This window comes from Pholcus phalangioides, unplaced genomic scaffold, assembly GCF_987345545.1.
Source record: "Pholcus phalangioides strain wild (caught in Gottingen) unplaced genomic scaffold, Ppha-v1.0 ptg000007l_1, whole genome shotgun sequence".
Classification (NCBI taxonomy): domain Eukaryota; kingdom Metazoa; phylum Arthropoda; class Arachnida; order Araneae; family Pholcidae; genus Pholcus; species Pholcus phalangioides.
Window position 1 is genome coordinate 26,764,865 of NW_028301600.1, and position 12,531 is coordinate 26,777,395.

The 12,531-nt window shown below is 37.5% G+C and overlaps 1 protein-coding gene across 3 annotated transcripts in view; it reads left to right on the top strand.

The window, feature by feature from the left end:
- The window catches only part of LOC149085120 (small glutamine-rich tetratricopeptide repeat-containing protein alpha-like), an 89,056-nt gene extending 86,326 nt beyond the window's left edge, over window positions 1-2,730 (top strand). For all 3 annotated transcript variants that reach the window (XM_089232931.1, XM_089232933.1, XM_089232932.1), the window contains one exon: window positions 2,587-2,730. In XM_089232931.1, coding sequence (XP_089089057.1) covers window positions 2,587-2,606 — 20 coding nt within the window. In that variant the 3' untranslated portion in view covers window positions 2,607-2,730. The remainder of the gene's footprint in view (window positions 1-2,586) is intronic.
- Window positions 2,731-12,531: the final 9,801 nt, after the last annotated feature.

The window sequence follows — 12,531 nt, forward strand, 5'->3', positions numbered from 1 at the left end:
GTTTTTCCTTCAGCTATGCTCTATTTAAATTTATATTTTACAGAAAAAAAACATTGTCCAAATTTGTGTAGAGTGGAAAATTATTTTAATCATATTAAGTAATCTGTTCTTTGTATAACATAGTCACCTTAAACATTGCATGCAATTAACATGTATATTTCCAATGGGAATTTTTATACTGAAAAGCAATATTTATGGTTTTTGATGTGACATTTAAACCATGGTTTAAAGTAGTGTTTCACAAAGTGGGCAATATCATCCCACCTGGTGGGAGATGGAATGGTTCGATAGAAGCTATGGATTTAACATAGGATCCTGTGGGTTCACTTGAATTGGAGGTGTTGAGAAAAAAAATTTCTGAAGAAGGGGGTGATGGAATGAAAAGTTTAGGAAACTGGTTTAAACCGTCAAACTGCCATGCATCAAAAATTTGCCAACCCTGGTTTTCGTTCATGGGTTCCTTGCAATTCTCAATCCTTTTGATGTTCATTCTTTTCATTCAAAACTTGACTTAGATCCAGTTTTATCAATTCTCCTGATGCTATTGGGGAAACATTGAGAACTAACTCAAACGGACGATGGTCTTGGAACACGAACAAACAGTTTTGGAGCCAATCTGTTTTGTCTGTGCGCGGAAGGCAATCTATAAATCTTCGTCTAAACTCACTGTTCTACTTGATGTCCAAATGTGTAAAAACTTGTTTTCCGTTAAAACCGCCCCCATGCTGTGGGTTAAAAACAGGTTTTTGAGTGGTTCAAGATGGAGTGGACAGGTTTTTCTTGGCAGGTCTGGACCCAGCTTGATTTGCATAGTGCATGGTCGAGCTCGCAGAACTTGTGTCAGAAAGAATGTTTCATCATAGGTGCTGTAAGCTCTGATACAAAGAAAGCAGGAATGGGGAACTGGGTCTAGGGTTGCATGACGTTCGTATATGCAGGTTGGGATTGCATTGAATATTCATGAATTATCAAGGGACTCTGAGACTTCAAAAAGTTGCTTCAGGAGATGGGGAGGCTCATGTGGTCTGAGCCTTCTAAGTTCCAGTGCTAGTGAGGTGCTGTATTTAATGAACTTTCAATTAAAATTTAAAAAATTAAATTTTTGAGTTATTTTTTATTGTAATATGATTATGTTGTCCTAGGAGGGGGTACTCCGATGACAGCGCATTCAGCACTACTGACAAGCTTTAAGCCAATGTTGGCATGTCTGTATATTCATGAGTTTTTGGGGTGCTTGAAATAGCTTCAGCCCCCAGGTTCCACTGCCCATGCAGTGCAGTATATATTCACATTGGGGGAGGGTCTATGATCATTAACACACGACCTGGTGTCTTGTAAGGACAACCCTGATATGAAAAAAAAAAGGAGAGGAAATATCATACTACAACTGCACTGAGGTACTTATCTCATAGTCAACTCAAGGTTCCAGGTTTTAAAAAGTTACTCAAAAATCTAAGTAATACAAAAATTCAGCAGATATTATACAGTAACGCAGAGGTACCAACAGGAAGAAAACATTTAGGGGGGCTGAAAATTTGTCATTCGTCCCATATGTACAGGACTCAAGCCCGAGTGCAGGAGGTGGAATGATACATTTCAATGTATAATTGTATATTCATTAAGCCACTAGCAAGTTTTAATTCTTTCTGATTAAAATTTGGAAAAAAAACTTATTGAATTAAATAACTTCATTCCACTAACATCCAAAGTGAAATTTATTACTAAAATTTTGCTTACTGAACTTCAGAAATTGTCATAAATTTTTCAGCCCATAAATACAAATTTTACTTAATGGCATCTAGAACCAATCAAAATGCCGTCTATCGAATACATTTCTCAGAGGCAGCCACCAGAAGCATATGCGCGGGGCATAGGGAGCTTGTGCCTCTTCCCCCAGCCAACCAAAAGTTTTATTTTTTTTAAATATTTTTTATTTAAAAAATTAAAATACCTAAAATTACCTTTTATATGCTATTTTTATCAATTTCTGTTAATTTAAATGCTGTTTGAAGGTTGGTAACTCAAATTTTCTGGGAAAATTTTTTTTGCTTCCCCCCCTCCCAAAAAAAAAAAAAAAAAACTCAATTTTGTGTAGGCTACTGGTGGCTACCTTGTTGCCTTATGCGTGGGACGGCCCTGTTGACACATTTGTGATACAAGATGAGAAATAAGAACTTCAAGGAATTCTTTGTTCATAAAAAAAGTGGACCCTCTCTCTTCTATATATATATATATATATATATATATATATATATATAAATTTTTTTTACAAGGGACGAAAATGATCTGGATTATATTTAATATTCCATGCATACAGAATGATCCTGATTGTTATCTAGTCAAAAAAGTGAAAAATGGAAAGAGCATGAAGATTAAATTGCGTGAAACTTTTTCTTATTAATTTTTTGTACCTTTGACATAACTTGTGAAAAGCTATTATTTTTATTATTTATTTTGTTTCATCAAAATGTAAGTGAATTTCAGTTTCATATGAAAATTTGTGTTAGTTGTAGTTTTATTTAAATTAATAATTACAATGTGTGTGTTGTAGACATCAACGTAATAGAGCTGCTTGTTTCTTTTCAGACCAGGAAGCACCAAACTAGGTCTGATGTAAAGGATTAGAACTCACATTTTTATTATGATATGAAATACAGGATGATGTATTTATTGGCATTATAACACCGTGTGAAAACAATTCCAACTTGGATAAATAAGTTAGCACATGTATTGAACATTATATATAACCACACAAAGAAATGCTATACCATCAAATAATGCTCAAAATTAGATGAAATTTGAGAGCATCTGGAAAATTCAAATTCTGGCAGTTACACCCTATATTGTTGACTATGATAAGCAGGAAGATTCTCCTATTCCCCCTCCCATCTCAATACATAAGTTTTCATGTTGATTTTTAAGAAATTAATATTCATAATTTTTTTTTGTACAAACCCTAAAACTTCATAATGCAGCAAATTTTCCATGTTACGGTATTTAATGTGAGGTAGTATACCTTTCCTGTGCATAGTGTGTCCAGGTTCTGGTAGGACTGTGCTATTAACAAATATGGGATGTGAAATATTTACAGAGGTTTGTTTGCTTATTCAAATTAGCCTTTTCTGAATAAAAATCAATCTATGAAAAATTCATAATGGTCATTCTATTCCTTATGTGGGATCACATTAAAAACTGCTCTAAATTTTTATTAGGTGGCCTAAGAGTGTCGTGAAAATAACCTTCATTGTGCCAATTTCTGGAATTGTAAGTTTGCTGAAGCCAAAGCTGGCCAATACAGAAGATGAGCAGATACCTTTCTGTGAAAAAAAATCACATGCAAACTTTGATTTGTTTGTGGCAGAATAAAGCTTGTTCTTGCCTTATGGCACATGTGCAAGGACCCTGCATATGACACAGGTTTCTATCTGGACAATGGTGCAGTGATACAAATGTGGGAGAGACAAATTCCACAGATTTCCATGAACAATAACAATTTAAATTCTAACATGATTATTAACTTTCTTCTACTTAAACTCAGAAACAAGGTAATAAACATTTTAACATTCATACCAATGGCAAGTTTGCTTGCATGGCCATAGTCACAAGAAGTTATCCAATAGTGCACCAGTGTGTGTGTGTTGTGGAACGATGACAAAGTTTCAGCAATCAGTCTATCGCATTGGTGAGGTGGGTCACCTTTAAAGGAGAGAGGTGGACACTATGGAGGAGGCATCACCGATTAGGCACGGCATCAATATGGCAGGTGGGCGTGGTCATGGGACAAAACCAGTTGAACTGATGAACATCATGGCAGCGGCCAGCACCAGGAGACTCGAATAGCTAATGACTTGAGCTATGTGAACCAGCATGAGAAAATAAAATGGTCTTGCCCAACTGGTATTGTACAAGTGGAACGGAAAGAATACTATTTCAACAACATACCTCATCCCCCTAACCAGATCATGGCCCGCCGCTTTGTTTCAACCAAGAGATTTAGCAGGTGGTCAGAGACCTGGGCCATGCTGAGAAATGTGTATGTATGTGTTTGAACTTTACATGAAAGATTTTAGTGTAATGATCGAATAATTTTGGCTTGTTGCTCTCTGTGGTAAGACTTCTTTAATGGAGAGATCGGCTCGCATTCTTGCCTCGAGTTGGGAGGAACAACAGAAAACCAACTTCGGCCTGGTTGTTGGCAGTGGTAAGGTATGGCATCATACCAACTGAATATGCCCAGAAAACAGTCAGGCAGCTCCCCAGGAGCTGTTTAGTGAGTCATACCTGGAACAGGAGTAGATGAACAAGTGAGCAGATTGAGCATCTGTGTGGATCTCAGATATTTATACCTGAAATAATAAGAGTGGTATGGTCCAACTCAGAGGACCAACTATTTCATAAAAGTATTTTATGAAAACAACCAACAAAAAATAAATTCAAGTTTGCATATTCAAACGAGGTTGAATTTCTTGAATTCTCACAAAAATGTAATTTTTACTATGAGAACAAAATTGTGATTTGATCAGGATTGCTCATTCTTAAATGTGGGCTATAGATAATGTAGATATTAATTACAATTGCATATAATCTAAAAAGGTAAAAATTTAACATTTTTCACCTTATTTACTAAACAAATTCTCTACTAACACTAGAACTACTGAGCTGGTATTTTGATCGCTTTTCAAACTTTAATCACCATTTGCAACTCCATTTTACAAAATTTGAAAATTTCCCTCCATGACTTTCCCAATTTGTCAAAAGGAATCTGTTGGAGCAAAAAACATTTGAAGTCATTCCTTTGATTTTGAAAAACTACAGTAGCCGCCGCTTATAAGAATCATGTTTGGTTCACTCATTTTGATTCTTATATCCAGAGATTTTTTTTCTGTTGCTCCTATATAGGGACCACAAGAGTATGCAGGGGGGATCCTTAAGCCAAGATTATGATGTTTTAGAAATAAAAAAAAACCTTATATTAATTTCTTGGTAATATAAAATTTTAAATCAGTTTGAATATCCATAGCATATCTTCATTCTTAGACACCTTTTTTCCTTTCAAACAGCACAACTCAGGTGTATCACCATCTACAGGCAATTTACCACCTAGTGAGTTGTGCCGGAAGTGTAACTGTTTGTGTACCTAAGTCTGAGTGCATATGTAGTTTCTTTTTTCAGTGCTGCCATCTATATTTCAGAAGTGAAGTGAGTGATGTGTTATGGTTGAATTATATTTGTACTGTTTGTAGGTATGTTGCTCTCTGTGGCGAGACTTTTTAAAGGGGAGATCTGCTTGCATTCGCTCCTTAAAGTTGGGAACCACAGAAAACCAAAATCGTAGACACCGTTCATTGTCAATGTAGACTGACGAAAATGTTACACAGTAACTGTACTACTACTTTACTATTGTCATCAGATGAGGTGCCTGCAAAATCGGGACAAATCCTGGAAATTGTTGTTAAAAACCAGAAGAAAACTGAAATTTTCACAAAAATCATTTGGTGGGCATTACAGTGTGAAATTCCAAACTAACAATATATTGTAAATAGTTGATAAGGTTTTCACAGCCATCATTTGATGAAAATTGTTTGTTCTGGAACGACAACCACTGTGTACAATTCAGCAAATCACAGGTAATAGCTAATGTTGACCACTTCTTTCAACAAGAACTGTTTTCAATTTACTGCCAGCCATAGGATCAACTGACTAATCGCAAAACAATAGTGTATGTCAAGCCACTCATGTACGTAAATACAACCTGAGACTCCAGAAATCTTGACTTTCGATCCAGTTTTATCAATTCTCCTGATGATGCCAACCACTAGTATTGGGGAAACGTTGAGAACTAACTCAAACAGACGATGGTCTTCAAATCGTAACAATTTCCATCTAACAATATATTACAAAAGTATTATCACACTACTTGTACAGGGTGCAAAAACGAGTTGCAACCATGGCTCCCATCCAAGGGCGTAGCGAGGGGGGACTTGGGAGTCTGGTCCCCCCGAAATGTGAGAAAATGACTGAAAAAAGAGAAAAAGATGGCCAAATATATTGTTCTATCACCTTGGTTCCCCCCAATGAAATTTCTGGCTACGACCCTGCTCCTATCCATGCCAATATGTGTGATTAAAGGGTGTATGCCATGAAGGGTGAAGATGCGTTGCGTTATATACTCACAAATTACTAGGAAGAGGGGGGACTTTAGTACTCTTAGTCTCATATTATAACGCCTATGCTTCTACGAACAGTCCGCCCTTGGTTCACAAACTTACTAATGTAATAGTAACTTACTAGTTATAATTAGTTAATCAACAACTTACTATTACATTACTTAATCAAACTTACTAGTGTAATTCATTCCAGAAGTCTGTTTTTAAACCAAATTATTCAGAAATCGAACTATTTTCCCCTCCGTAGGAATAATGTAAAGTTGATTCATTTCAAGAACTCCAAATATTTTTAGTGTGAATTTTCACGGCAGTGCATAACATAAAACTGATTGAAATCATTAGATTAACACTGAAAATGCTTTTCCCTAGAAGATATAAGCCCATTATTTCGTAAGATTGAGATTGCATCTCGTATCGGAGCAAAGGTGGGGGCCTATGTTTCATTGCATTTCAGGTGGTAGAATGCATTTAAATAACCTATTTTAGTCTTATAATACTTCATGAAAAATAGGATACGGGCAACTATGAGGATATCTTGATTATTTGTGACCACATAATTGAAATTAAAGATATTAGGCATTTTAAAAAATAGGTAGGCTGTGCTAATGTGTATTTTTGGTTACCCCTTCAGGAATAATTCCCATATTCTCAACCAAAATTATTAATGCTAGTGATTCTGCTTTCACTTTTTAATATACTCATTTATGAATTATAAAGCACATATTCCAACATCAACAGTCATAAACAGTGTTTTTTCTGAATTTTATATATGTGTGACCGCGCGCACACACACAACCCAAAATGCTGAATACAAAATTTCTATGAAACACCAGCCATATTGAGAATTCTTTATTTAATAGAACCTTTTTATAAACATACGCTTAAAGAACATAACTGAAGATAGTCTGTGCACATATTGGCAAGTCTTTACCGACCTCTGTGGTGGTCGAATGGTCATAGTGACTGACTTGCATCATGAGGACCTGGGTTCGCACCCCACCGTCACCACAGTGGTGGTCAGCCAAAGTTGGTTTTCTGTGGTTTCCAACTTCAAGGTGCGAATGTGAGCTGATCTCCCCATTAAAAAGTCTTGCCACAGAGCAACAGCCCTACAAACAGTACAAGTATTCAGTCATTACACTTCACTCATGATTTGAAATATAGCTGGCGGCACTAATTCACGCGCAACACCATATATGCACTCAGACTTCCTGCACAACTCAATCGGTAGTAAGTTGCCCTTGGCGATAGACCAGAGTTGTGCTCTGGTAGGAAAGAAAGAATGCATGTCTTCACGTGTATACAATGCAACTATTTGGACATCATTTTGCAATTATAGTGAAACCTCACTTCAATGATACTCGACATAACAATAAATTTCTATAAAACTATATTTCTTCAAGGCTTGTTTGGAAATCAAATGTTAAGCTATCACCTCTCAATAAAACGATAATCCCTCTACAGCAAAATATTTTCTTGGCCAGCAGAGTATTGTTATATCAAGATTTCACTGTGTACAAGAAGTGATAAATTGGGTTACCTGTTAAAACAACTTGAAAACAAATGTGAAAAAATTGCAATGAGAACACCGATAGTGCACCAGTTGCGGAACGATGACAAAGTTTCAATCTAAATAAAATGCAATATAAATTCGAAAAATATGAACATTTTTTTCACAGGATGGAGCCTGTGTCCCCAAGAAGTCCAATACAACAGTATTTCAAGTCCCTGACAACTTAGTTCTCGTGGCACTTTTTTCTAATCACTGCTCCAGTACTACTACTAAACCATACATGCACCTTGTCCGTATTCTTCTGCGGAACATCAAATGAATTGGTACATGTTAGAATGTGTGTGTCAGTGTTGTGAACCTAATGTGAAGCTTGTTTCTATGTAATGCTTGTTATAGTGCCGCCATCTACCTCCTATTTTTCGTACTATGAGTGAAGTATAATGATTGAAGATATTACTGTTGTGGGCCTGTTGCTCTCTGCGGTGAGACTTTTTAACAGGGAGATAGGCATGCATTCGCACCTTGAAGTTGGGAACTACAGAAAACCAACTTCAGCCGACCACCTCTGTGGTGACTGTGGGTCATGCCAGTACTAGGAAGGGTGGAAATATTCCAGTAGTTCTATTGTTAAAAACATATTTGATCATTACAATTCACTCACAGTTTGCAATATAGATGGCAGCACTGAAAAATCAGATATAGCACTAGATATGCACTCAGGCTGTTAGGCACACACACTTTGTTCCAGACTCTGCCACAAAGCTGGGCTGGAAGCAATGGGATAAGTCTAGTGGAAAGTCCAAGCATTCATTCAGTGTTGAAGAAAAGCAAATTCAGTTATATAGACAGATGCTGACAAGGTATAGAGGGGAGCCGGGCCTCGTAACAGTCTTATTCCTCCTACTTTTTGTATTTTTTAGAAATGTCCTCTTATTTTCCTACTTTCACTACAATCATCTTTTTTTACCCTAATTCCCTCTTACTATTCGTATTTTATCTCCCTCTTTTGTTTACAGCCAACATCTTGCTGCAAAAATTCTGAGAAACTGCAAAATATCACTACCTTCTCACTCCCTCTCTCCCTTTTTGGTGTTTTATTTACAGCTCACACTACTGGAAGAGAATTTTTTTCAGTTCTTCTAAAGTTGGAAAGGATAACAATCATATCTTTTTGCCGCCGTGCCCGTCAGTGCTTAAAATAAGTCAAGTCCAGTGGAGAAAGTGCATCAGTTTCGCAGATTGTTTCCCATAAAATAAGGAAGGTAAAAAAGAGGGGATAGGGGGGGAGGGACAGATTGCTACAAGAGTGGTTTAAGGAGAGTGACTAGGGTCTCTCTCTCTCCTGTGATCCCGTAATGAGCATTCATCTCATCCCTAATGGACAGAGCCCGGGCTACATCTGGTTTTGCCGAGGGGGCAGAGAATAAACCGATTAGTCGCTAATCGAACCAAGTTTTTCTTACCTTCAGAAAACAATTTTCTGGTGGCTGTTATTTTTAAAGCATACATGTATGCTCAACCCATAGCCTGCGGGCCAAGTGTGGCCTGCCTTAAGTGCCACTGGCACATTTACAGATAACATATACATGGTTTGTGACACATTCTTACCTTATTTAAGTGACCCGGGGAATATTTCCAGATCACTCAAGTCACCTAGGACATTGTTCAGTGTTGTTCTCAACCTTTTAAAGCCTGCAGCCTGGTATGGATGATATTGGGGGCAGGTACTGGACCGTGGCCTGGTGGTTGAGAAACACTGTTCTAGATCACTCATGTGACCCAAGGAAAGTTTCCAGATTTTAGTGAAGTGGCCCATGACACAATCCCAGATCACCTCAAGTGACCCAGGAATCATTTACAGATCACACAAATAACCTGTGGTGCTCTTTTAGATCAAATTAAGTGACCCACAACACATTTTCAAATGAATGATATGGCCTCACACTCTTGGTTGAGCACCCTTGTTTTCAGGCAAGCAAGCTCCACCTTTTGGTGAGTGTGGGCCACTTCATTGTTTTAGAAACATGTCGCAGGCCACTTGAGTTGACCGGAAATGTGTCATAGGCGGGCGGAGATAGACTTGGAGATCTGGGGGGCACAGTCATTATTGCTGAGGGGAGGCACGATGATGTCAATTCATATATACATTTATACATTAGATCAGTCGACTCCACCTTTGACGCTGGGGGGGGGGGCAATGCCCCCCGCGCCCTCCCTCCCCCCGTATCTCCGCCCATGAAATGTGCTGTGAGTCAACATGGATGATCTGAAAGTGTGCAGCGGGCCACTTGAGTAGTCTGGAAATGTGTCAAGAGTGCCAGTAAAATTATCTATAAAAATGCAGCAGGCAGCTTTATTTAAACTAAATGTATCATGGATCATTTAGGTGATCTGTAAATGTGCTGTGGGCAACTCAAATGATCTGTAAGTGTGCCTCCAGACACTTAAAGTAAACTGCAACTAACAGATGCCATTGATGTGCTGTAACGCTTCAAATACCCGAAATTTCAGGAAACGACGCATAAAAATTTGGTTCACGTGTCCTCCGGGACGCGTTCTTTCCTAGTTCCAAGATGAAAAGGTAGAGAGAAAAAACTCCAACATTTTTTTCCTTTTCAGTCTTATCGCGATCTTGAAAAAGTGGTTTTACTACTTCGTATACTGTATTGATATACACGCATGTTGTTGAAGATATTTAGTTTCTTTTAATGAGGGGCCATGTACACAGAATTTTTAAGGAGAATTTCTGAGTTTTTACTTCTATGGATTTTCTCCCCTCCGGTTATATATCGGAAATTACGGTACTTTCACGGCTATCTACCGGCATTCAAAGACAGTGGTCTATGTGGCATAAACTCACCTTTTTCTTACAAGGTTGCAAATGCGCATTTTCGAAAAATCGTAAAGGATTTGGAGTGCCTGTTCAGAGTGTAAAACATTTTCCTAGATCGTTCAAAAAAAGTGAATCTAAAAACTCTACCTTGGATATTCAGTTTTGTCATCTAGCTGCTGTGTGGTAGTCACCGTTTCGCATCGCGAAAATCACTGGTGTGTATGTAGAATTGGCTTTAGGAGGGGGCAGAAGGATTTCTTCCACAGAAATTGTGGATCATTAACGCTCAAAAAGAATTTTAAATTAACATAGTATAAAAGACATTTTTGTAGAAAATTAAAATATTGGAGAAAATTTTTAACTTTTCATTTTCTTGGGGGCCCCCCCCCCCCTCCCCCTAATTTTGCTTTGGTGAAAATCCGGTGTTGGAACCTGCGATTGCTTAGTGGTAATCGGCTAAAAATACGATTTTCTAAGGTTTACAATTTTGAGTTGGCTACTCTTTTGAAAAAAGCTCTGGTCCCCACGAAAATCAGACCTACAACACATCTACAGCACTTTCCATGTTTGTTGTACTGGTTTCATTGGGTATTTCTGTTGAACTGTAATAGGTAATTATTGCCTTCTGTGATACATTTACGCAAGTGTTTTTTTTTTTTTTCATTTCTATTGCTTCAAAAAAATTTTAATAGAACATTTTTTTTCTCTCGTGATACAGATTGTATACTTCAACCATTTGCTGTCCAGATATTTTCTCGGCACTTTGTTGGTACAGTTCATTTAAAATTAAAATTTTAAGACGTGAATTACAGTCAAGAAATACAAATTGGTTAAATCTGCAACTCTCAATTTTATACCAAAATAAATTCTTCCCATAACATTTGAAAATGCCTCTCCGCAATGAGGAAGGCTCCTAGATGTTTGACCATTTGGGATTTTTGTATAATTTATGAGTTTCACCAAAAAGCCAAATTCACAGGGGCCTTACTATTATCGTTAAGTGCTGTTGTAATAATGCAGTACCGTTGTTTCCTGATGCGGTCTTTAGCAACTCCACCTCGACATAGAACTGCAAAAGGTTAATACGGTAAAACCCCTCTTGACGGACACCCCTCAGTTGCGGTCTTTTCTCTTTTTTGGACAAATAATAATTTCCCATTGTGTAATAAAAGTAAGCATTCAAAACCCCTGGTTAATGGTCACCCCTCTTTTACGGACGAATTCTTTCCTCCCATCAGTGACCGCAAAAAGAGATTTTACTGTACTTATGCAGGAAAAACAATGTGCCCATTTTTCTTGAGATACTTGGATATGAATTTTCGGGCTGCAACTAGATTGGGGGAGAGGAGGCGGGTCTAGTTTCTCCCCCCCCCCCATAACTCTGGACTAGAGGGAGTGCTGAATTCACCCTTTATGAAAAACTGCTTCTATATTACGCTGGGTGCTGAAATGTGTGCTTGCTCCATTTGAGAAAGTATCTAGTTGCAGCCCTGGATAGATGGATGGCACCACCTACTGAACACAAAACATGCTGAATGGTGGGGGCACACTCGAGTTTCACCAACACAAATCTGACATAGCTCCCATATTCAGGTCTGAAAATATGTGGCAGTTAAATGGCGACAGATCAGAGTGGTGGACCGACAGGGTGGGAAAGTAAAATCATTCTACCAGGAAATCGCTTCGCAAGGATTGGTGTGAAATCCTTGCTCTTATGAATAGAGAGAATTGGAAGATAAGTGTCTGAGAGAGAGAAAATCTCATTTTCTTTTTAAAAAATATAAGATATTCAAAGAGCTAAGATTTTTTTAAAGAAATGAAAAATCAATCAAAAGGGAATTTATAAATTGATTTATTAGTAAATATGTAAATGTGTGCCTGTAACTTTTAATTACAGTGGATCCTGCTTATAATGCTTTTCAAAAAACTGGCATAAAAAACTTAAGCAGGAAAACACTAAACGGGAAATCTTAAGAATTACTTAACCATGAAAATCAGTTGTACTAATCGGAAAAATG